This window comes from Ischnura elegans, chromosome 1, assembly GCF_921293095.1.
Source record: "Ischnura elegans chromosome 1, ioIscEleg1.1, whole genome shotgun sequence".
NCBI classification, from domain to species: domain Eukaryota; kingdom Metazoa; phylum Arthropoda; class Insecta; order Odonata; family Coenagrionidae; genus Ischnura; species Ischnura elegans.
In genome coordinates, this window is record NC_060246.1 from 33,239,313 (window position 1) to 33,265,895 (window position 26,583).

At 35.0% G+C, this 26,583-nt stretch overlaps 2 protein-coding genes across 7 annotated transcripts in view; one reads left to right on the top strand and one right to left on the bottom strand.

Moving 5' to 3' along the window:
* The first annotated feature begins 236 nt into the window (after nucleotides 1–236).
* LOC124158496 (meiosis 1 arrest protein-like) lies at nucleotides 237–16,519 on the top strand. Its single transcript, XM_046533620.1, has 7 exons — nucleotides 237–359; nucleotides 811–930; nucleotides 6,307–6,541; nucleotides 6,633–6,781; nucleotides 10,387–10,498; nucleotides 12,969–13,267; nucleotides 15,564–16,519. Exons 1-7 carry the CDS (start codon nucleotides 357–359, stop codon nucleotides 15,657–15,659), a joined length of 1,014 nt encoding a protein of 337 aa, XP_046389576.1. The 5' UTR covers nucleotides 237–356; the 3' UTR covers nucleotides 15,660–16,519.
* Nucleotides 15,954–26,583, bottom strand: part of LOC124158465 (lethal(2) giant larvae protein homolog 1) — a 99,224-nt gene continuing 88,594 nt past the window's right edge. For 3 of the 6 annotated variants that reach the window (XM_046533582.1, XM_046533574.1, XM_046533612.1), the window contains 4 exons: nucleotides 25,008–25,173; nucleotides 24,767–24,915; nucleotides 19,849–19,913; nucleotides 15,954–17,801 (listed from right to left, as the gene is read on the bottom strand). In XM_046533582.1, coding sequence (XP_046389538.1) covers nucleotides 17,727–17,801; nucleotides 19,849–19,913; nucleotides 24,767–24,915; nucleotides 25,008–25,173 — 455 coding nt within the window. In that variant the 3' untranslated portion in view covers nucleotides 15,954–17,726. Of the gene's footprint in view, nucleotides 17,802–19,546; nucleotides 19,556–19,848; nucleotides 19,914–24,766; nucleotides 24,916–25,007; nucleotides 25,174–26,583 lie in introns of all 6 variants that reach the window. The other 3 variants (XM_046533591.1, XM_046533599.1, XM_046533606.1) reach the window with 3 other exon arrangements.

Genomic DNA, 26,583 nt, shown 5'->3' on the forward strand with positions numbered 1-26,583 from the left:
GTTTCACTGTGTCATCGTTGTGATGGAGACAAAAATTTCTCAGGCATTCCTATATAATGGCGGCCTAAAGAAGGCATTAAGTACTTCGACCTAAAGATGCCTGCTGGAATGCAGGAGAAACTGTTATCTCCATCACAACAACACCTTGGTGAAAGCCAAAAAATGCACCCTTCATTACCATTGCATCATGGAAGCCTTCGCACTAACTTAAAAAAATATGCACTTTATAGGAAGGAAAATGGCAGTTTTCATCCCAGCTCCAAATAACCTTGCTCACAAAAAAATCAGGGGAAGAAATTCAGAAATGCCTTGAAGAAATTATTCAAGAGGTAGCCACAGCTAAAATTAAAAAAATAATGGTAAGCAATGAATTATCAGCTGAGAAGAATTGACAACAATATTATTTATTAAAATTTGCAGTATCTGAATAACTCCTAGGGAAAAACAGCAGATATTAGAGGACTTATGGCTGAACTGTTTTTACATCAGCTCTAGTAGAGTGAATAAATATGTATAACTAGCATTAGAAGGTGGTAACGCCAGTAATGGTGGCATATTGGGTGAATGCCTTTCCTTAAGTGCTGTGCCATCTGTAATGTAGTGGTAAAAAATAGGTGAAAGAATTATATACCTATCCTATAAATGTTATCAAGCACATACAAGGTACTTCATTATTGCTTTAACACCTATTATGTTATTCTTTTTCTAATGGTAATTAATTAACCATAGAAATTTGGATAACTATAGCAATGTTTTAAACCTAAATGCAATTGTGATAACTTTTGATAAATTGAATCTCAATTATTTCAGGTAGTAGAGCTGAGCTGTCCACTTTCAAAGGAGCAATATTCTATAAGTTCAACAGCATTGGGATTTGTAGAGCTAACAAAGGTAGTTGCAAGTAAATGTGCTCTGGAAGAATATTTCAAGGTATCAATCCCAAAATGCTGCCAATCTTATAATTTAAAATTTTTAAAATCAACCAAACTATGCTATTCTTTCTATGCGATCCTTTACTATAAATTCATTTTCGAATGGAGGCTAAGGCAACAGAATATAAAACTGAGTTTATATAATAAAAATTTTTGTTATTTGAGCAATAGTTCAGTGCAGATGATGAACTTTCTCAGCAGAACTATATACATAAAGTCCAATTTCTATTTAACCAAAGAAAAACTATATTTTCACGAGCAGCAGACCACTCATTCAGCGCTGAAGATTGGTGTGTACAGATGAGAGTGGCAATCAATCCAAACTAAGTCACAGGCATATGAATTTCACACATCCAGGGAAGGGGGGACCAGTTCTTTTCCCTGGCCTGCCTCACACTCCAAGGATTTTGTTCCTGAGTGTTCTTAGGTTTCAAGGAGGACTTGAACCTGGGAACTTGACCCCTCAATCAGCAGCCAAGCACTTTATCCACGAGGCTACCATGCACCCCACTGCGACTTATATTGGTAAAATTTATGTTTTATCATGTGAAATTATGAAGTTTACTTCATTCCCAGTCATGTTTGCTAACGTTCAACTGCTAATGCCAAGCCTTGAGGTAGCTTTGAGGGCATACCCAAGCAGCAATTAATATTCCAACAACATACAGACAATATTGTCAGAGTTAACATATGCCATCCGAGCAATATCCATCTTAATCCAATTAATGTTGTATGGATATCTGTCAAATATCCATAGGACCTGCCAAACAACGTTGCAGCAATGTCCAACATTGGATATGGAGGTCCATATTACAACATTACTTAGATATGTTCACAACATCTAATGAGTAATTTGAGTATGCCAGGACTAGCCACGGTGATAACTTTTACGGGAGTCACCCGTAATGCACAAATTGTGCAAAAAATCCACAGGGAAAAAATCACTTGCCTTGACTTGATCTGAGCAAAACGTATGCTACCTATGGAATAACAATTTTTTAATATCATGGATATTACAACTTGGATATCTAGGTAATGTTATTTTTACAACTTGTCAAGGCTGTTACAAAAAGGATATCTATGCCACACTGTCAAAATATCCATTGTTGAATAACAATGTGCTTTGGATACACCAACCTTATTTAGATATCCAATGGATATCATCTGTTGCTTGGATATGGTATACATATTTCTTTATTGCAGTTTTTGCCCTCCTGTAACAGGATTCCTTAATGTACACAGTTGACATCCAAGGTCAGCAACCTGTTGTCCTCGTGATGCCTTTACAATAATTTCTTGTAGACACTACAACACATAGCCATTGAATCTGTTGCTCTTTAGGTGATAGATATAGCAGATATAACAGTTTTTGAAAATGTTTATCACGAGATGGCAGCTTTAAATGGAAAATTTCAAAACAAAAGAACCACTCAATCACTAAGAAATAATCTGTTGAAGCCACGAGAGAAAAGACCATGAGTGAAAAAGCTGAAATGGTAAATGGGAAAGAAAAACGGGACACGACAGGTCCATAGCCGGAGGGGGCAGCATGTTCTCCCTTGTGCTGATAAGCAGTAATGCATCTGCTAAGGCCACTAGCCTAAGAGCACTCCATTCCTCCTCTATCCCTCCATTTTTCATTATACACAGTTACATTTCATAATGTCTGCCAATAACTAACAAGGAATTGAACTTACAGCATTGGGCAAACAAATCATTTACCGTTAGTTGATTTATTTAAGTGCATGATTTTTCAATCCTTGCAAACATACACAAAATATCACGATATATGCAACCCGCACACCACCAAAGCACACATTCCCCCAATTTCAATAACCCCCCAATGCATTTATCTGGCTATGTGATTGGAATTAGAGTAACAGAAAATAGTTTTTTGACTTCTACGACTGAGGAAAAAATTTAAGAGCAATTTAAAGTATTAATTTTCGGCATAAATCGTATATCTCTGAATATAGTCCCCCTCTGAATATATTCCCCCCCTCCCCTAAATTTGAGGCTTCAGTTTTGGGAAAAATTTTAAAAATACCTGTGATTTTAATTCCCCCCTTTACTTTTACCATGGGTATTTTTCGAATAATAGGGGGACTATATTCAGATAAATACGGTTATAGAAAAAATCTCTCATTATAAGCATCAATAACCTTCTTGGAGAACTGATTTAAGCAGTAGGTGAACAAATCTCAGATCATCTCCTCATCTCCTTTACAGAATGCATGAAAGGGGGTACCCATATTTCCAATTGCCAAAGAAAAAGAACTCAGCCAAAAATTTGAAAAAAAATCACACAAGCACGTGCCTCAAAAATACTTCTATCTATAGTTTTGAAAAGAGTTGAATCTCAATCGACACTTTTATCCAATAATAAATTGAGATTTTGTTATAGAAAATGGCACACAAAGTCAATCTTTTTCTCAGAACCATAATCAAAATACATTCAAATGACTGTATGAAAATACACAAAGCAAAAGAATCACTCAATCACTATGAACTAGTGACCTTCATAGACCTAAAAACTCTTTTGTCAGAGTTCGTGGGAACCAATGGTTGAAAATTATTTTAGCAGAGTAAGAATGAGAGAGTAGTGGAAGTGGATATAAGGGGCAGGTGATTAGGCAATGTATATATTGCACCTATGCAATGAAGCAATACCTGACAGGAGGAAGAAAGTAGGAATTGTATGAACATATGGCAATAAGGCAGAGGCGCAGTTAGGAATAAAGGCTGGGGGGGGTTTAGGTGCAACTAATACTGGAGGGTCTGGGGGTTTGGAATACCTACCTGCCAGGGTAAGCGATAGGTGCGAGATTAATAAATTGTGGAGTTTTAAGATAAATGGTTTAAAATGGTGAGTTTTACGGCTTTCTGAGGCATATTTTACTAATCCATACACTATTTCATAAGTTATATCTATCCAACTAAGCAAAATGGATTAAACTTAATAATTCCTCTGAGCTCTTGGGGGGGGGGGTTTATCCCTCAAAACACCCCCCCTTGCTGCACCACTGCAATCAGGTGTAATTTAAACCTAAAAAGAAATTTTCTGATAGCCAAAAAATGATCAGACAAACCTCAGAAAATGTGATCCAGAGTGAAACTTAACACTTAATGCCAGATCTTAATAGATTATCAATTAGCACAATTATCCAATTAATTTCCAATGATGTGAAACTTTTCACTTTTAACGTAACAGAACAGCTGGTACTTACTTTTACTGTTTTGTATTGTTGTGGACTGACAGGTACAATAATAATAATAATAATTTATTTTGTCTAGAGACCTTACAGCAAAAGATATAAGACACGTCATGAAAGGAAAAAAATGCAAATATATATATATATATATATATATATATATATAATAGATTATAAATAATTGTATGTTCACAGGATATTAATGCTTAATTGGAGGAATCAAATAGGTATTCGTTAACAGAATAATAACTCGTCTCATGAAGAAAAGATTTTAACTTCCTTTTGAATGACTCCCATTGACTGAATTGATTTCAAATGCGCGGGAAGTTTATTATAAATTCTGAGGCCCAGCTCACGTGGGCCCAGCTTTGATCTGTTAGTCCTAATGGAATGATAGTGAAGGTTATTACAATTCCTAGTTTCATATTTGTGAACATCACAATTGAGCATAAACAATTCAAGATTATAACGTACAAAAATTAAAATTGATAATAAATATACACACGGGAGTGGAAGAATGTTAAGTGCTTTAAAAATAGGCTTGGAGGGAGCATCAAAAGGTTTTTTTGTAATGATTCTAATTGCACGTTTTTGTAATGTGAACACCTTGGAGGCATGAGGGGATGAGCCCCAAAAAATTATATTGTATGACATTCGAGAATAAAAGATACCGTAATACAATGTAAGAAGAATATTTAAATCAACAGAGTTCCTAAGGTGTCTTAATAGATAGCAGATTGAACTTAGTACAAAAATATATCTTTGAGTAAAATACAGGCCCTGGATTAAAGGAGAGGGTAAGAATGTACGGGACAGTTGAGGAAAACCCAAGCCTTAAAAAAGCAAAAGGGAGGAAAAAAGAAGTGTACCCATATGGTAAAGAGCCTGGAGCGTCTCAGCATGGAGCCTAAGCATTCACAACCAATGAGAAAAGGTTGCTGGTAGCCTCGACTCAGTGGCCAATGATTCATAGAATATTCAACAGACAAAAGTACTTGGTTTCATTGCTAATTGCTGTAAGGAATGGGCTCAGCAACCATTATCAGAAAGATTCCATACAGAATGAAAGTGGGTGATATGTAAGCTAGTGGCATCAAACAGCCAATAATAGCACCAAAAGTTTGAGAGCGAGACCTAATCAGACACTCACATCTGATCTCAGGATCCATTCATAATAAACGTAGAAAATCCATTTCCCTCATCAAGCATCTATACCAGCATTACACAACCATACCCCACATCCCCCTCATAACTCATCTGCTCCCGAGTTCCACACCGAAGGAAGCTTCACGAGTATCCCCAAACTGCACTCACCTCACGTCTGCACCAGAATTCCACACTCCTGACCCACATCCCCAAATTTCACCTACATTATCATCACAGTTCTGTATCGGAACGCTCCACATCCCATAATTGCACCCCCCTCACCCTCAACATGCTGCTGCATCCAAATTCCACACCCAAGCTCCAAGCACTCAAACTTAACCAACATCACCTTCACTATCCTGCACTCTGGAGCTACAATTATACCTCATTACCACAAAATACAAACACAGCCTCATGTATCTACACCTGCAATTAACACCCACATTCCAATTCCCAAACCCTCGTCACGCATCAGTTGCATCATCTACATCTCCAACTGCACTCAATACCGTTTCTTCTAATATGATTCCTTTTACGGTCCAAAACTATACATATCCACTATATCAGTGCACTGTTGTAGCTTATTGAACCTGCAGTTTTTCCATAAAGTCCTTTTCAAACTGGATGAAGTTATACCTCCCATTGCTAACATATTTGGTTACATAGGAACCTTTTAGGTTTCATACCTTACAGTGAATGCTGTTCAAATTTTTTCGCATAGGTACAAAGAACTGAATTTCATAGGTACTTTACAAGACTTTTCCAAACTGGCAAGTGTATGCACAACATTAAACTCCACCAATAATGCTACAGCAATAAAAAGAATTTCATTGCCCAATGCAATGTGAGAAATTTGTTGGACAACCAACAGATGTTGCAATGATTCTCTTTAAAATGCTTAAAAATAAATATAGTCATTATTTGGAATTGAAAAGCATCATTCCTCTTTTTATATTGCCTCTGAAGAGTGTGCGTGACTTTGAATAATATGCTGTACAACAGATTTTTTTCGACAGAATTGGCTCCTGGATTGTAATAATGACCATGAGTATTTGAGATTAATATTTCCGCGGGAAGAAATTGGAAAACCTGATAAATATGCAGTATTGGAAGAAAATGAGGATTTGGTGCTGAAATGTGATGTATTTGAATGTATTATAAACCCGATGTCATTGCCATTTGGTAACAGATTTCTTATTCAGACAGATTTGCTAGGGTTGAATCTACGAGCAAACACATTAAAATCCCAAGGTACGTCTCAAAAAATTTAATATTAAGTCCTTAGTTTTCATCCTTCACTATCATGTAAGCACAAAAATATGTAAAAATTATTTTATTTCAGGAAACTATCTACCAATTTATGAATTGATCATACGGTCTCGACTGTCTATTAATGGTGTATGTGAATCTCTTTTGTTTGGTATGCCTCTACGCCTATATCCTACACAATGCTGGCGCCTGGAGGGGTCCAAAATATTAGAAAATCAGCAGGTTTTTAATTTTGATTTATTCTATGAGTGACCTAAGGGCACAAATTTTTAGGATTATTTTTAGTTACAAAAATATGTATGTATGTAAATAATATATATAGTGGTATGAGATCAAAATATAGCTTAGAAGTAAACTTTGGATCCATATCAAGAAAACTAAAGCATAGATGTCTGTACCGGACACCAAGAGGGGTGTCTTATAAGTCCACCATGAGTATTAAAAAGAAAGCTATTAGTGGTGTATACATCCTATGTAAATAATTTAAATACACGTGCATAAGTGAATTTTCTTAATTTAAAAAAATATTTATCAGCTTGAAACAACATGCAGTAAGAAATACATATTGATTCCAACAAAATTGATAGTGAAAGTGGCACGATAATGTATGTGGTCACTCTTTTTTTCAAACAAAGGCATATCTAGGCATGGGGCAGGTAGGGATTTGGAGAAGGCGACTGACAGCTCAAGTCATTTGCACCATAGAGGAGGGTGGAAAGAATTCTGTCATTGGCACTGTCCAGCTCTTAATGAAAGGTGCAAATTAATGTCCCACAGCTTAATATCCCATCCAGCAGAGAGAGTGCTGTACTTCAAGTGCCTTCCTCAAAGCACTCAAGCAGGCAGTCCCTAAAATATTAAATTTGCCGGCCTCAGTAGCAGCGGGGTGAAGTCCTCTCCTGCCAAACCAAAGGTCAAGGGTTTGAGTTCCATCTGGGAAAGTTGCCGTTATCCAGGGTACGGATGTTTGTGCACGTTAAATTGTTGAATCTTATCAAAAACCCCGATGCAAAGGTCGAACAGAGCTGTTTTTGGAGGTGTGGAAATAAATAAAATAAATAACTCCGCCACTTCTGGGATTTGAATCTGAGACTACTATATGTGGGAGGTCAAAACTTTAGCCATTGCATCAATGGGAATCCCCTCTTGGTATATGCACTGCAAAAAAACCAAGTTATTCATGGTTCATCAATCAATCTTACAATCCTAATCTCTTTCCAATTATTTTGTCCAGAGTAAGGACTTCCAAGTAAAGCCATGACGAAATAATCATTTGGGCATCAGTAACAGTGAATTCAAATGGCAAAAATTGAAGGAAGATAACAAGAAAGAGGGCAGAGGGAAAGTGTGATAGACTGGTGACTCATGTTTTCTGGATGTTTTCACAATTTGCTGGATCCCTGCTTAAGTCTGGTCAGCATTTCAGCCACCAGTATATTGGTCGCAGAATCACAGTGGTTACTAGGGATAACGAAGGAGATGAAAAGATCTCTGCATTCTATTCGGGTTTTCATCTCGTCCGTTGTGTTTTAGTCACTAAAACACAACGGATGCGGTGAAAACCCGAATAGAATGCAGAGATCATCTAATCAACGCCGCGAAAATCTTCGAACCGATATGAAGAGAAGTTGATGGTTTAGGGAAGGGACAAAGGAAGGTTAACACATTCAGTGCAGAGCACATCACATGACGTGGTCCTGTCTAAGCCGAGATACAGAGCGCGTCGATTGACGTGCTTTGCCAGTTGGGCCAGGAGACCTTTCTCTGCCTCTCTACATGACTAATATCCACTTCCGAGACTTCTGAGTGTGTGTAAGGCCTCTTTCAAACCGTGTGTGCCATTTGTAAAAAGCAGTAATTGAACGGAAGTTATGGTGTGGAAACCTCCATCTATTTTTCTTTCTTATTTTTATGGCTGATTTTGATGACTTTCATGAAAATAGGGCTCGCATTGAATATTTTAAAAGAAAAGGGGTGAAAAGGTATTGAAATAGGAGAAATACAAGTTCAAGGAAAAGGCATGTTTCTTCAGGATAGCATCTTGGGAGACATCCTGGTTGGATTGCATGGTGGCGCAGGTTTGCTTATTATGGGATTGCAAAGTTGGTGCATAGGTGGTTTAGGTGGACTAAAAACTTACAAATATATTTCGTACATTGTGGGAGAAAAGCTGATAGAGAAGAAATGAAATAGCGAGTCAGGGGAAGGTTATACATGGAAAGGTAAGGTTGAAAGGGAAAATGAGAAGAAAAAAGAAAAAGAGGTGAAGACAGGAGAAAGGGCAAGGAGGGATGCCGGGTTTAAGACTGTTAGAATGGCAGTAAAAATGAAGAAACAATGGGATTTTGATTTGAATTCATATTGATAACAGATTTGATTAAGTGTACTCATTCATATGGGTCCATGAGGTTGTCCGGAGTGGTTTGTCTCAATTAAGAGTTTGACAGTGCCAGAATTTTCCAATCTATATTCAAAGTTGGTGAAATACTAAATTCTTTGAATCTGTCGAGGATTTGACGATTCATATGCCTGATATATTTTTTATGTAAGGGAAAAGATAATAAAGTCAGAAGACACCCAATTACAGCATGGAGAGAATTACATATTTTGTAAAGAATGCTTTAACAATTGAATTAGTGGGAAAAAGGAATGGATATGTTGAGGCAATTGAAGTATGTATAAGGAAAAGCTTTGGGCAACAGAGGGATTAAAGGAGACTGCAATGAAGTTTTAGCGGGTAACTCAGTGGCGTAACTAGGCATATGCTTTGGGGGGGGGATGGGATGTAGTCTGTGCTTTGGGCCTGTAGTGGCCTCCCCCTCCCAGGAAACATGGATACCGGGAAAATTTTTGAAAAACGGCATGCCTGAAAATACATTTTACCTCATTTTGGCGCTTAAGATGTAACTTGAAGGAGATGCAGTTATTACATGTCAAAACTAGATAATATTTTTAAATTATTTTTTTGTCTGAGGCTTTGGGGGGGATCTATCCCCTCATCCCCCCCAAGTTACGCCACTGGGGTCATTGATGAGAGATTGTTGGCAGATTCCAGAAGCTTTTTTCAATTTTTATTTACTAAGGATAATCTGTCCAAAATCAGTGCTGTATTCCAGGGCAATGGTTGTGTTCTCAGTGAGTTTGAAATCATTAGAGATGATTGTCATACTGACTTGATAGGAGTCAGTTCAGGAAATAGGCTGTAGTAGTTTTGGATTTATGACAGTGGACAGAATCTGTAGTGTGTGTTCCCCTGTTTCCAATTCCCCACATCCCTCTTTCACCTCTGCCATCAAAATTGGCCTCTCTCTCCCCAATTGATTATTAATATTTCTGCTGTTAACATTTCTCATATATACATTTTAATTTCAGACCATTTTTTGGAGAACAATGGTAAATTTTTCATACTCATTAGTTGATGCAACCTTGTAGAAACCAAATTTTGGCAACCATTTGGGAATCCTTCAAAGCCGTGGTTTTACAGCAACATTTTGATGGAGCACATCTAATGCGCAGATACATACATTATTTGTGAGATCACTCGAAGCAGATGTAATTATGTCCAAGAACTGCTAAGCAGACATAACTATAAATCAAGAATAATTATAAGAGAAAGTAGTTAAAAAAGGCAAAACATGGCCTAGTTCTAATGGAAAGTTTCCATATGTCCCCTACGATTTGGCTAGTATTCCATGAGTTAAAGAATTACCAGTGGTTATAAACACCATCATTCCAAGTTCTAAACAGGATTTATTTCAAGAATAACAACTACATAGTTAAGTTAGTGAAATTAAAAAGCATTTAATACTTTAAAAATTACTTGTCAGTATTTTTCAGCATTGTGTAAGGAGCTGATGAAAAACGAAGAGTTCCTCTTGGCTCAGTTGAAGCCCCATCCACATTCTGACCCTGCATCAGGCTATTTTATTCTAATACCAGGTGAGGCATTAGAAGGACAGAGATTATAAACATAACATACCAAGTTTTAGCACTTGAAAAATTTATTAACAAACATATCGATGGCTAAGTTCTAACAACACGAACCTCAAAATTTGGGCGGTATGACATAGGTCTCTTAAAAAAAGTGTAATAACATTAAAAAATAAAATTCAAGCAAAAAACAACTCTTTGTTGGCAAATTTATGCTTCTTTTTCAGTTTTATGATTTTTAATTTTAGCGTGCAATTAGAAAAAAGTTATCGTTTTTTTGCTCTCCTGAAAAGTTGCTATTTTTGAGATACCTGTTGTTAGAACTTAGCCATCGATATAGTTATTTCGGGAAAAACATGGCACTCATTGATTCCTATAATAGGAGTCACACCCAAAGATAGTAATGGTAGAAATATTATACAAACATAAAGTTATCTATAGGAACAATAAGCAATACTTGTATACTTCCTGATTCTACATTTGTAACTTTTTTGTCGTCCCTAAGTTGTGGGGCTACACATCTGATAAATAGATAAAGTATAAATTAGGTAGATAAAAATCAATAGCCTAACTAATTTGGTGACTTTTTAAAATAATTTATTGAGCACAACCATAAATAATTACCTCAATACTTGTTGTGATGCCACAACATGAACCATGCAAAGCCAGATATCAAAGATGACCCCTAATTGAAGAATAGGATCCTGCACAAGAGGGTAAACTAATAAGAAGCACCAAGAATACTTTGATAATTTGGACAAATCTTTTCTACTTTAAGCTATAAGTACCACTACCATTGGTACAAGTACTTAAATGGAGTCATTCAATTAGACCTGAAATCATATTTCATTAAATTATTTGCTTGATGAAAAGGAATGATAAGTTTGATGAAAAAACCTTCATCATTTAGGCTTTTATTCTTGGTTAAAAAAAACTGCAAAAATATTTTCTCTCTTTTTGCAAATTATTGACATTAGAATTATCGTTAGAATTTCGGCTAACTGATTCATTCAGAGAAAACCCCTCATTGAAGGACATGATCCCTCACAAGAAAATATACTGATAAGGAGCAATATGAATACTTCTTTGTTTTGGTCAAATTAGGCTTGTCTACTACTTTCAACCACATACCACTAAAATAAAAACTGTCAAAGTCACTGGCAAAAACAACTTTCTTATGCTAGAATCCCATGAATTTAAGAAATAAAAATTCCTGTCACGCCCAACTTTCCAGAAGCAAAATATTACAGCATGATATTGTATCTACATATTATGTTTAAATCTAACATGCTTACATAAAAAGTAAATGAGTTTAATCATAACTTAATGAAACTGGCAGATAATTAAAAATAAAAGCAATGAAGTGAACCCTTGATAAATGTTTAAGGTGATAATATTTATGCTTCCTCTCTGTATTGTTGCAACTTGTAGACTCTCATTATTACAAATTTCACGGGACCGAAAAACCGAGGTTCGTATGAACGTTTCTTATAGGACTCGTTGAAAAAACATGGAAAAAATTTCTATTCTCTTCAATCTCCCTAACTTATAATCACACTGCAAAATAGCTTCAGAATCAATTGTATAATATACACAACTAAATTACGTGAAAATCTACATAAACAAGCATATTCGTATCATTTTTTTCAAAGGGAGAATGCTGTTTGATGCAATCAAGGGTTGATATCTTCTCGAGTGCAGTAAGTCATCGATACACGAACAAGATGCGTTTCAAGACCTCGCTTGCAAGTTGATAAACCTATGAAATGCATCGAAGAGTGCGGTTATCCTGAAGAATGCCATAATGAACTCATCTAACTGAGCATGCGATGCAGCTGGAGCCGAAAAAATTGCTGCCTGCGAGAAAGATGAACAGGCAAAATGCTGAACAGTTCCTGACTTCACACCCGATTCAATAATACTTAGTTCAGATTATGCCCCAAGTGTGAGTTCCTCCATGCCACACCGCATCGCATCGGCAAACTTGAAACGCACCATTGTCATAAAATTTTGGGCATGATTAAATTGTTTTCGAATGTTTGTATCTCTTAAAGTTTGTAAATCGAACGTGCATAGGAAGAGGACGAACTGTATATCCAATTTACGAGCAGTAATGAGTGGGTCACCATGATTACTTGGGAATGAAGCTTATTATATGATGTTGAATGGATACTGAAGTATCTCCTACAGAAAAAAAACCATAATTGATGCTCTTGGGAACAGTACACGAGGAGAACTTAAATGTAGCGTATTGTATATCCATCTAAATGCCGTTGCTAACTCGTGGAACTTCGTAATAAAGTTTATTTTGTAACCGCCAGGAAAGGGATTGAGGTTCATAATAACGAAACTTTTGTAGTAACATTTCTTTTTCTATAGATTGAATAGGCCTTTTTGTCAAGACCAACGATTTGATTCGTAATAACGTCGTTTGTATTAACGAGAGTCTACTGTAATAACTAAATTAATATTTCCACAGGAGAAGGAAGTTTACTTCTGAAATCCATTGCTCCAGGTGAAATAATTCTGCCTCAAAAAAATGACAAGGTTGACAATATAGTACCCGAGGAAGTTTGCAAGATTGCTCATTGCAAAATCACCTCCACTCTCAATGCAATACCTTTCCATTCAGAGTACGAACCAAAGCTCTGGAAATCTGGGCTGTATACTGCTATTTCTTCCAACTTAATGATAAGTGCAGAATCCTTGGGTGATACAAGCAAAAAAGACTCCAAGCCAACTGATCCACCCCAGGAAGTAAGAAGGATGCCAACAAAGGTAAGAATGTACAAAGCATGCTCATGCATGCAATTTAGAAATTATGGTGTAATTTTTATAATAAATTTCTCTTGCTACAATTTAAAAGCTCCCAATCATACAATAACCTAAAAAAGATAAAGAGAATTGCGAGAATGTTCAAGTTAACTGTCACTCGTTGGAAGAGCACAGAGATAATCAAATGAAGGAGAGAAGTTGCTACGTATCTTTATCTCCTGCAGCAAGTTAAAATCTTCACCCCATGACTACCTAATTACCCTTCTCTTCTTCTCAAGCTCAAAAAAGTAAATCGAACACAGCATGTCATTATTAAATGAACTTAACTGAAAAATATTAACAAACAAGATATCTATGGGGAGGAATTTTTTGTTTGCATGAGATTGTATGACCATTGATGCCAGCAAAAAAAATAGATGCAAATGTCGAATAAAGATCAAAATGTTATAATTATAAACTTACATGCTATTAAGACCTCAAAATTGTGAAAAATATCAGCCTTAAAGCATAAAATATTTTAATTCACACACACACACAAGCTTTTTTTCTTCACAATTTGGCTGGCACTCTTCATAAAAAAAATAATTTTGATTAAATGATACCCTTTCATGGTATCAAAAGGAGCTAGAGAAAACCAAGACCTACTCTTTAATAATAAAATATTTGATGCTTAATGGAAACTTTTATTGCCAATAGCAATGGAGAGGAAGGCCAAAACAGATGACTGAATGGGAAGCTTAAATGGGACAACAAATATAGCTTAAAGGGACGAATGAAACATTAGTGATCATTATCTTGAAAATTTAAAAATTGATTTCAGAGTCCTGCCTTTTCTTCATCTTTTACAACCTTTACATTGATAAAGTAGCTGTTTTTACACAAGGAAGGATAGATGAAGAAAGGGAGCTATTCAGAGGACTGCCCAGGGAAATTGTAGGATATTAATCCAATTACAGATTATTCCACCTAGAGAAAACTAAGGCTCTCCTCAATGTACATTGCCAGCACTCTTCTCTATGAGTTAGAAAGAGCACAATTACTATTACATTTGAAGGCTTTATTACCACTAGATGCCTCTAGCCAGCACTGGCTGATATATGATCGAGAAGGGACACTAGGAAACAAGAAGGAGAAAAACTGAGGGAATAGTAGCATGATATGGAGTCATAAATCTCTAGTAATTGTTGATCATGTCAAGTTTTAACATGGTTTGTATTTGTATAGGGATTCATTATTGACAATTTTAGATTGGCCAAGCTAATTATAATGGAAGCTTTTGGGTGCAGCTACTAAGTGTACATCCTACATTTAAGCTCCCTCGGCCATTACAGGACTCATTCTCAGTAATGATAAGAGGTATGGAAAGCAAGCAATTATACTGGAATCACCTTCCGATCCTCCAGAAAATACACCCAGCCATTGCCCTATAATCTCTAATCTTACAGTATAATGCAGCAGCTCCATATATGTTCCATCAAAATTTAGCCACCACTATCGCCTGCAGTGAAAACATAAGATCCTCATTGGACCAAACCAAGTAAAGTAGAAATTACATATAGGTTATGAAAAATTTTCACAATAAAACTTGACCTATGTAACTGAATGATTGATCCTTGGTCTTCAAGGCCATTTCATAAACACCCATTACATCAAGATCCCATAAATCCATTCCAAATTCCATGACATCTCAGGGAAGTAGATGTTATGCCCTAATGGCCTATCAAGGATGGCTAATGAATACAAAAATGACATTAAAGACACAAATTACCATAATAATTCATTCTGAAAATCTAGCTTAAATTTTAAAAACTGTTGGTGATAACCTCGAAAAACGGCTTGTGCTGAGAGGTAGTTACATTTCATGCATCACTTAAGCTACAACAGATATTCAGGGACAGACAGTCTGGAGCTAAGGCAATGATGATAGCAATGACATGGAGTTGAAGCCAAAGAGTATGTTTATGCATGAACTGGTGAATGTCTATTTATAATATGAAGCTAAATGATGAATTACCTTAACATTTGCTGGAAATCGTCTAGCATTGCTCTTAAATACCTATTCTTGATACCTATAAAATATTATTTTTTGAACGAGAACACCCCAGATTCAAATTAAGCACTGGTATGAGAAAGCTTCCATTAGAACTTTCTTAACACCAAAATAATTTTTCTCGTAGCAACACACTCAGTCAGACGTAAAATTTTTTTTTTGTGATGAAAGCATACTTCTGGGCCAATATTGATTAAAATGGAATCCACCTATTATAACTTGCCACTCATTTTAACCATTATTTGGCAGGCAATTATAAAGTCAAAAGGACCAACCCCTAATGTTCTTGTTAAAGAGGCCATATTGAGGACCAACTACCAAGGAAGAGGACAAAGAAGAACCTAGAGGCCAAATCATGCTTGAAGGGCATTGGAAAACTAAAATGTTATTTCATTTCGAGCAAATATGACTCGTTACAATAACAGATTATTTACAAATTAGTTTTAGAAACAGTTACCCTTAACTCTTGATAGTTAAAATGTTTTCGCTTCACTATTGACATCTAATGAACAACAAGCAGCAGAAGGACCATAGCCCTAAGAGAATATTTTGTGGATTTATTAAAAAAAAGAGCTCTCAAGATTTGTTGTACAATTACCTTTTCATTCTCGTTCAGACAAAAATATATAACATGGTTGATATTTTTTTACAGTTTTATTCAGAAGCATTCATTTAAATAGCAAAAAATATTTTCCTCAAACATCTGATAGTCATATGTTACCTTTAAAACAACAAGGCGTAATGTTGCAGCATCATAATTACCAAAGGCATGTTATGAACAAGCATAACTTTAAAGTCAATTGCTTATTTAATACAACACGTTTTCAATTGTCATATAATTTATTTTTCAACTCTGGTTAATAAATCTTATACATTTCAATATGAATTCTTTTAGTCCCAGGTATAATTTGGTAGCAAAAACTACACTATAAGGACATTCTCAAACATTGATCAAATACTGACACAATTGTCATTATCACTCTTTTGTCTGGTGATGTATCAAGAAAAATATAGGTCCTTAATTCTAAATAAAGATATAAACATTTCTCTACAAAATTTTATAATAAATCATTTTGAATGAAAACATTTTTACAAAGATATTTTTGTCAGTCACCTCTTCCAGATTGCTCATACTTTTTCTTTAATAATCCAGTATATCAAAACTGATGCACCTCCTTAGGCCTGTGTGCCTCTTCACTAATGTGGGTATGAGTCAAAAAGGTTTCTCATTGCACACAAAATGGACATTTGAAGGTGCACAAAATCACACACTTCATAAAAAGCCAGGAATCATATGTTGAATGGCATATTAAGAAGGGATGATACATTAAAAATATGAAAAATGATAAATGCACATGCATTCACAAAGAAACCACTCACACAATTACACAAAATTCAGTTGCATCAACCATCACCAAACTCATATGCACTGCAAGACAAGATATTTGGCTACAATTAGCCCTTTGAAAGAAAATAAAATTAGAATTTATTTTTTATTACAAGATAAACATTTCATGGGGAGGCATGTAGCCACATTAATAAAGGAAATGTTAATTATCACCCTGTTACCCAGTCACCATAAAGAATTTTCCAGCTTCACATTGAGATCAATGCAATTTTACAATGAACTCAGAAGCATTTGGTCCAATACAAAATTGCATTATTACAATAGGGAAACCAAAGTGACTTATTTACAAACAGTGAGCTTAAGGCATTCATTGAGAGGGTTTTGGGAAGACGTCCTAGGATTTTAAAATCATGACACATTATAAACACCAAGAAGTAGGGAAGAGAGGATTTTGAAACTATCAAGTTGCTGCATGAATCATAAGAACTACACTAATCATGATCGATTTCCGTCATAATTCATTCCTAGTCAATTACACACATTAAAAAATTTAATGCAAAGCCAACTCACGTCATAGAGTTCATGAAGGCAAATTTCAAACATGCCATGAGAAATATCACACCATTTATTTAGCTGCACTTTCAGGACAATACTTTGACAGGGACACAACAATAAAATTGACTAAAAACATAATCACACACACATTTGTATCAAACATCATGGAATGTAATATTAACAGGTGGCGCAAAATGGCTCAACCACCCACATAAATTTAGAGGCAGTTAGACTTCATAAAGCATACAGTAAAATCATTGTGTACCAATTCACCCATCATCACAAACATCAGATTTTGAGTATTTTTTTAATCAACAAGTATAACTCAAAACTGAAACTTAGGCTCATTCATTCTTCCTTTTATTGATTTTTATTAATAAGACAAGAAAGCTTCAATTAAATCTTCGGGAAAAAGGATGAAATGAAATTTTGTTCATGATCTCTTTCTTTAGTTCCACTTGATGGCAAGAGTTTTCATCAATGAATCTTATTACTCACTGGATTTAGTTTCAAACAATTTCCTCCAGGTCTTCCATGATCGCCAATGGTGCTCTTGCCATCATATGCCTTTTTGCTGCACTAATCTACAAAATAAAACATAAAAATAATAATTGGAAACTTCGTATAAATTATGGAAATAACGTCTCAAATTGAATGTGTTTATATGTACAAAGAAATTATCAATAACAGACGTGTAAGTATTCCTAGCAATTAGAAAATACATAATTTGGCTTAAGAGAGACAAGATTTTAAAGTTAATGCAGAGAGATTTCCCCAATAGAGGCAAATTACACAATATTAGATCATATTAACTTGAAATAATACTCATAAAAAGTGCATTAGTAGATAAGACATAACTAAATATGATACTTTATGTTTAATCAATAGGTGAACACGATAATTTCAAAGCACAGTGAAGGCAGTTAGGAAAATATAGGTTTTGCACAGAGTTATCAAGACAGAAATGCATTAGATCAATCTATGTTAGAATGATAGTATGTATTATTTATCAAGTACGTGAAGAACATTTTATCATAAAGAATCAACCCATATTCGCTGAAAAAATATGTTATATGTATAAATCATAAATGCCAACCATAAAAGAGCAACATTATTCAATAGAACAAAATAGGTATTATACCTAAAAGATGGAAAGCTATAAAAATATGCAAACAAAGAAGAACAACTTTCCTTCTATCAAATAAGTTTGCATATGATGATTCAATGATGAGATTTTATTTTATAAAAGGGTACTTACTTCATAAATAATGAATAGCAAAAGAGGTATTCACCGAGTGAAAATTAAGTCAAGAGGAAATTATTTCTAACAAAAATTTTGAAATGAAAATATCTAAATGATATTTTAAATTCAATACACATGAAGTACTACTCCCTTCATCTTACAGTGAATAAAAAATAACATTCCAAAAACCAACCATAAAATCAATATATTAACTACCTTTCACATTGAAGTCACAAAATTTCACAAATCCTTTTATAATTGAATACTGCCTTCCTAAGTGTTTCCAGCAATACAAAACAAGCCTCACAAAAACATACAGATGAATTTCTCAGAACTAAGTGCTGTTGTCTACAATTGCCAGGCTTTGATTGTGCAAGAAATCATGGCCGAGCTTCTGCAGCTTCAAAAGGGTCAGTTTCTCAATCTTGCTATCAAAGTAAGTTACTCAAGCAATTTTCATAATTCTTTCTATATTATGATTTCATGGTTCCCCTTTTTATTCAAATGCATATAAATTCGCATGGTTTCAAAGGCTTACATCACTATTCCCAGTGTAATTGAATGGCTGAATTTAATGACTGCATATCCAAGTTGATGAATCTAAAGTTTAAAATTTAGTCTCACAACAACATGGTACGAAGTAAATAAAATGCCGATTACCATAAACAAGACAAATTATATGCTGAAGAAAATTTAACGGAGCTTTTTCTTCAGCTGAAAAAAATAAAAAAATATGAAATACCGTACATTACTTGAATAATACCTGAACAGTTTCACACATGAGTGTATTTCAAAGCTTACACTTAAGGCATGTAACATGCACAATAATTAACCAGGTAGAAGGAAATGCATATCCACCACAAGAAAACTGCTTCCACAAAATTTAATCCATTTCATAATCAGGGTTGAACAAAAAAAATGTGTGTAGGCAAAACAGGGTGCTCCACAGCAAATATGTCAAAGCTTGATTAACTGGAGCAACAATTCAAATACGACTAACCATTTGTTCAGCCTTGCTTATGATGCCTGTGGCTCATTATAAACTAATTTTTTAATAGCAGTAAGCCAAAAAGAACAGGTACTTACTCACAGTGACTTTACATGAGTTATGCATGGAAGTAGAAAACAAAGGAAAATTAAAGTTAGCAGATTAAAACACAACCACAATAATCACAAAAGGCAAAGAATTTCATATACACGGGCAAAGAATGCATTTATGAATAAGGTACATCTCTATGCATGAGTACTATGTTAGAGAGTAAAACAGAAGATAGATAAGTGTCAAGATCAACCCACAATCAAACAACCATATACAATACCAAAAGCAAAAGCTATAAATGAGTGAAACTCAGGAAAGCTTGAAAAAATACATTCAAACTGTGTCTAACCTCATTCAGAACACTTCTACTGGGTAGAGCTTCAGTCCGGTTTGGAGACTCGTCCTGACCTACTGCTACATAGGAATGGGGACAAGAGATTGATTAGACCTACCAAGAGAAAGGTAGGCAACCACTTACAAACAAACACACATCTATGAAATAAAGACTCAAATAAAAACAATGAATTGGCATGAGGATCAGAGGAAACAAACGAGGAGTCAGAGAAATCAAGAAAGGACAAATTATCCATTAGCATCACACCCTTCATTAGAGTAAGCTTTATACCCAACAAAAACTTTAAATAACTTGACCTTACACCATAAACATTAATGCCTTCTAATAAGAACTACTTTCCTTAGGTATGAAAATATGTCACAAAATGATTTCTGAATTACAATCACAAAACTAAAATACAACAAATATGATCATAAAGTCCATTATGATGGAGCAATAGTCCAAGAGGTATGATATAATAATTAATTCCTCAAGTTAATTTGCCACAGCAAAACAGTAATTTTCGGTTAAAATGCAGGACTTACGGAAAAAAGCTTACATACACAGAAAATGTACCAACATTAAGGGCAACATGCATTATTAGGGGAAGGTAAATAACGGAAATGATTGTATGAATTATTTATAGATGTAATGGCTAATTTTAAAATTAGTTCCTTGTTGAAATATTCAGATAATTTCTTTTGCTGTGTAGGGGATAATTTTCTGTGTTTGCCACATATATAGCAACCTCATTTCAAGCAAGATCTAATGGTGCTTAAAAAAAATCACCCATAAACAACATATTCTCACTCTTTACGTACTAAAGGCAATCTTGAAAATCAAAACCATCATTATATTTTACAACCATTTAACAATGTTACAATATGAGCTGCAGTACCTGCTAGCGATCCAAGAAAGTAATATTGGCCTAACATCACAACGAAGTAAGCACAATAATCAGATTTATTTTAAAAACAATTAAACTGACTTTTATCAATGATTTCAACACAAGTAAATTTTTGGACTTGTAATAAAAACCTAATGAATGCAATGGTTTTCAAATAAGACTTTAACATTTTATTCAATGAACTTTGATAATCATAAAAATTTGATTGTCATAATATGAAAGATATTGATAACAAGTAATTTAATGTGCCCCACGGCATAGTGAGCTGGTTAGGTCATTTTACCAATGGAAATTCCAAAACTTGAATTATCTAAATGAAATGAGACATACTTCAATTTGAATGGTAGGGAACCATAGTTTATACATAAGTGTGTTATGAGTATGAATGGAGCAAGTGATGTGCTACAACGGTCTGGAGCGACAAGTCTTTGTATACTCCTCAGTCCAAAACTATCACCCACTTGAGTGGTGGCCTCGAACACAGGATTGTACCACGATGCACAACCTAATTGCAGTCTTAGTAGCAATACAAGAAAAGATATCATCAACGCATGACAAGATAAAAGAAGAGTGGAAAATTTAATGAAATTTAAGTTTTTGAAATTATAAAAAAATAAGGGTGGAGGAGCAGCATACTATGCAGAAAAAATTGTCACCGAAAATAGCCAATTAAGGGGCATCCATTAATACGTGAGGCATTTAGGGGGGATGAGGGGGTCGAGCTGATTCTCTCCTAATCTCATGTGGGGGAGAGAGGTCCTGGCAAGTATCACGTAATATTTTTCCCCAAGAAACAGTGTAAAATGTGATTCTAGACTGCGATCTTGATAATCTTAAATACTATTCTTAACTATTCTTATACAAAAATAATCAAACAAATCATTTTTTTAAATAAATCCTCCAACGCAATGAAGCACAGATTAATGTACTTACCCTGAAAATAAACATTTTGAACAATCTCATGTGAGATTAGAAAGAGGGAGAGGGTCAAGCCAAACCTCATAATATCTCACTAATGGTGAGGGTGGGGACCAAAAATCACCAAAATCACCGCACGCAATCAATGGACGCCCTCTTAGCAGTGAGGTTGCCACATCCTACCACATACAAATTTACTTTTACTGCCAGTGGGCCAATACATCCGCCCTCATTGGTTGTGCAAAAATTATTTTTTTTAATTTCACGATTGCAGCCTTCTCAATGGCAGCCATCTCATTTATACGTGTGTGCTTTATTCCCGATGCTTACTACGATGGCTCCACCTTGTCCTTGCAATATATAATGTTTGTTTACAGTGTATTTACCTTGTAAGTTCTCCCCTACTTTTTTTATTTACCTTCAAGCCAGTATCTAACTGCTTTTTCATTTTTCGTGTTAGTCAGAGCTCCTTGTTAACTTTTTTCTATGCAGCTCTTAGTATTTATTTTGGACTGTCAGTATCCAGCAAGATGAGCAAATATGTATTCTTATTTTGGGCCATCTTTTTTGCTTTCTTATACTATGTCATATGCAGAATATTTCTCTAGTCTTGTATCACACTAAACTCATTAATCGGTACTTGTACATTACTACAATGACTTTATACAATCCTTATAGTAGAGACTGGTTGTTCACAGCGTGCTCACAATGTATGCTGGTTCCTGACCTCTGTTTTCTCAGTGGCTCTAAGAACTTTCACTTGAGTGTCAGTTTCCAAATAGATTAGCAAATTTTCTTCCAATATTGGGTAAGTCTTAGTAAATTACAAATATATCTCACAATTTTGTATTATGAAAAACTTACGTTTTTCTATGTTTTTATATCTTTCATTAAGTTTTAACGAAGTTCCCTGCACGCATTTTAGTGACCTTACTGTTTATCACAAGATGCCTTATTATTTGTTCCTTTGACCTTTCATAACATCTTACTGTACTAAGACTGGGTGAAGAACTTGTGTTTTCAATTCCCAACACAACTTCCTATTTTCCGAAAAATAATTTTGTTTTATGAATTCAAATAAATCAGTTTTCCTGAACCATGTGTCCCTATTCTTGATGCTGTTTAGTAGTGGTAGAGTAGGTACAGTAATTTACAATGCATTATTTTCCCATTTTAAGACAACCATAAAAATTTGTTTCAGGGTTGTCCTTCTGACCAATTTCAAAGCATAAAAAAAGTAGGATAGTAGTTACTTGGCATCATAGACCTCCGATGAAGAGATTTCTTCTCCTAACAGTAAAGAATCTTTGGTTTACACCTCAAGAAAATGGACAAAGAGGCGTAGAATCTTTTTCTCCTCAAAGGGGGATGACTCATGTGGTTCCAAACAAGAAGAGGAAAGAAATGATGATCCCGATAAAAGTGAGTAGGTCAAAGAGAGACTGAATGGTAATGACCCTTCGACGATACCCAGTAGGTTTCTAGAGGAACCAAGACCAAAGCATGCTCTTCAAAGTGATGCACCAACAATCCAATACTTTCATTTTCTTTTTTTCGGATGGTCTTTCAAACGACATTGTTAAGGAAACAAATGTATATGCTCGACACTTTCTAAATGAATGACGCTCAAAATATGATTCATAACATTGCTGATGAAGAATGGTAATTGGCACAGGAAAATAATTTAAGTGATAAGTTAGTATAATGTACGTTTTGTAAGAAATCTCTTTGATTAAAATTGCTTTGACCACAAAGTTTTATCCCTCTCCATAGTCACCATCACCCAAATCGGAATGCAAACATTTAACAATTACCGTAATTCTCCGAATATAGTCCCCCTCTGAATATAGTCCCTCACCCCTAATTTTGAGACCTCAGTTTGGGAAAAAATTAAAAAAATGCATTTGAATATAGTCCCCCCGTTACTTTTACCAAAGGCATTTTTGGAAAAAAAAAGGCGGTACAATATTCAGATAAATGCGGTAAATGGTAAAGCAGGGAGTTTGCTAAGTAATTTTATAGTAATATTAATCATGGCACAACTTATGTGTGATTGACAGCATGAGACTGACTAATGCCCTCGACAAAAACTCCCACTTGTGGTCCAAATCATCCATATCAGTGAATGATACAATACATAAGAAAACAAACAGCACCCGCTAAAATAAATTAAAAACATTGATGTTACAGAAAAATTAATTAAGAAGGCAAGGGACATTTGCAGTTATCCTCTTCAAATAATGGGAATCATCAATAATATATGCAGCGGACTAACCTTTATGTACCTTTTATAAAGGCCCCAGGAAGTTGGCCCGTGATTCTAGGCAGTAACAAGATGATAGTCGAAAAATTACAACAATTAAAATAATAGCATTACGTCAAGATCTGTGATTTAAGTATTCTTGAATCCCAGTCACTATCTTGTTGGATGCCTTACGCAATTATGGGACCAGGAATGTGTTTCACAAAAGAACTAGAATATTAAGTCTCCATAGAAAAACTGATAAATAGCACACTTATTGAATACTCAACCAAACCTCATTTTTCCAAAAACATTGTGTCAGAAAAAAATTTCAGTTCAAGTTTCTAAAGGAATGCAAGCATTATTGGGGCAATCATTTGAAATTAGAAACGACCAAAGAAAATATTAACTCAATGATTAAGAGAAGAACTGACTTCCTGTAATTCCACAGGAGTATCATAGAATTAGAAGACTGTACTTCTTGTGAATAATACTTCAGGACCAGATGGTTGATACAGAGTCACAAAATAGTCCAATAAGGAGTAGGCTAGGAACAATTTTTAGCTAAGAAGCATCAAAATTTTGAGACTACCAAAGAATGCACCACAAACATGAGCAGCTATGTAATGTAAGCAAATACCATCACTCTCCGTATTACTGAATGCTTTTGATTTAGGAATGTATAGGTTGTTTCAAGAATAATTTATACAAGAAAAAATTAAATTGCTAAATCAGTAAGTCGATAATTGTACTGAAGAATATGGAAAATGCATGCAAGATACAGAGCATAAATTTCTATGAAGGAAGTAAGTTAGTGACAAGCAAAAAAACATACAGCTTTTAAAATAGGCTTTTAATTTACTTACTTTCACCTGTGGAGTTGACCACAGTAGCCACCTCGCTAGAACTAATTGTAGTGGTTTTTACAATCACAGAAGACTCCATTTTTGAAGTGCTCATTTCAAATTTCTCTGTTTTCCTCTCAATTATTTTTGCATCTTCATTCATTGACGATCTACATAAAAAGAAAAAAATCAATTATTTTTTGTCATACATGACAAAATGATATAGGTATATACTGTTATTTCTTTATGAAAAAGCACTTACATTAAGTGATCTTTCACTGAGTCAATAGTTATATCTCCTGTTAGCTCGTGCAAGTCTTCATCCTCTATGTTCCCTCCATTTTCTTTGGGACTATCAAGAACAGTAGTTGTCACTTCTATTTTCTTGATAACCTTCCCCATTTCTACATGGCTCTCCACACTAGAATCTGATTTCACAAAAAAAAAGCATTACAACCAGCATTAGAAAAAATGTACCAAAAAGACATTCCAGAGAAAATAATTAGCTCTAAAATATTTACACAGGAGTCTTAGTCTTCAATTAGAATAGAAGATCGCAAGGGACTTTTACCAACAAATAACATATGCCTATTAAAATAGGTAATATGTATGAAACTATGTAGTACGGTGCCCAGCATTCCAGGGATAAAAGTATCCCAACAAAATTTGAGCCATCACTACCACTCTGTTGGAAAATTGGTTTCTTTTTTGATGCTGTATCACTCTAACCAACAAGACAAGGGAAATTCAAATATGATATTTTCTCAGCAACCAAGGTGGTGAAGGAATATTGTGCAATTGCACTGGTCACCTGGTCACCAGAATGGTGATGCAATTGATGTCCTTAAAACTGACAACCTATGTAACTCTGACCTATGTAAAACTGACAACCTATGTAACTCTCACACTTCCTTTGCCCCACTATATCCCTCTCACCCTCCTTTCCTTTGATTCTTTGCACCTACTCTTTCAATCATGCAAATCCAGGAGTGTGCTTAAAGCTTGTACCCTCATCCTTGCTCTCTTATCTCTAAAAATTTAGTATCACCATGTCATCATCATCAGTTTATTTTTTAAATCTATTATGAAAATTTTTACTCAATACACACGTAAATCATTGCCATCAAGGGCACCATTATTTTTTTTAACAGTATGACATTCTTTAATCCTTTCCTGCCAGCACCTACATTTGGATAACCTTTTTCGTGCTACGAGTAGCATGAGAATATTTTGAACATCTCTGTACGGAGCTCCTTTTTGGGATAGAGTAACCTTGGTATTTTCGTCCTCAAGATTTGGGGCCCAACTCAACAGGGGCCCCGGCCATTACCCCGCCCACTGGTCTACACCCTCCAACCCTATCGTAGCAGGAATTCACAGCCAACTTATTGAGTTATTAGTGTTTTTTTCAACCAAACATTGTATTTGATTTTCAACAAATTACTCTTCTAAAAGAATTAAGAACATATTTTAAGCATTGTTGAATTTTAAATGCATTTCTAGCGTAAATAACAACAAAGTTAGCAAATAATAGGTAGTTAGGTTTAAGTCCGGAAGTCCATTATTTTTAATGCTAAAATATCATTTAAAAATTGCTTATGCACAGAACAAATCGAAGAATTCATATCAAAGCATAAAAAAATTGTAGTATGCAACATAATATAACATTGTTAAAACTATTGACAATATAACCACTTCGCAACGGATTCCTACGGTGACAACGATCGTAAATGAGTGGGAGGGTCGGGCTTAGTTGCAGAGGAGTGGCCCTAAGGCTAAGCTGGGTACCAGGCCGTGCTTGAATGCATCAGACAATTGCTACCTCAGCGGTCACTTCC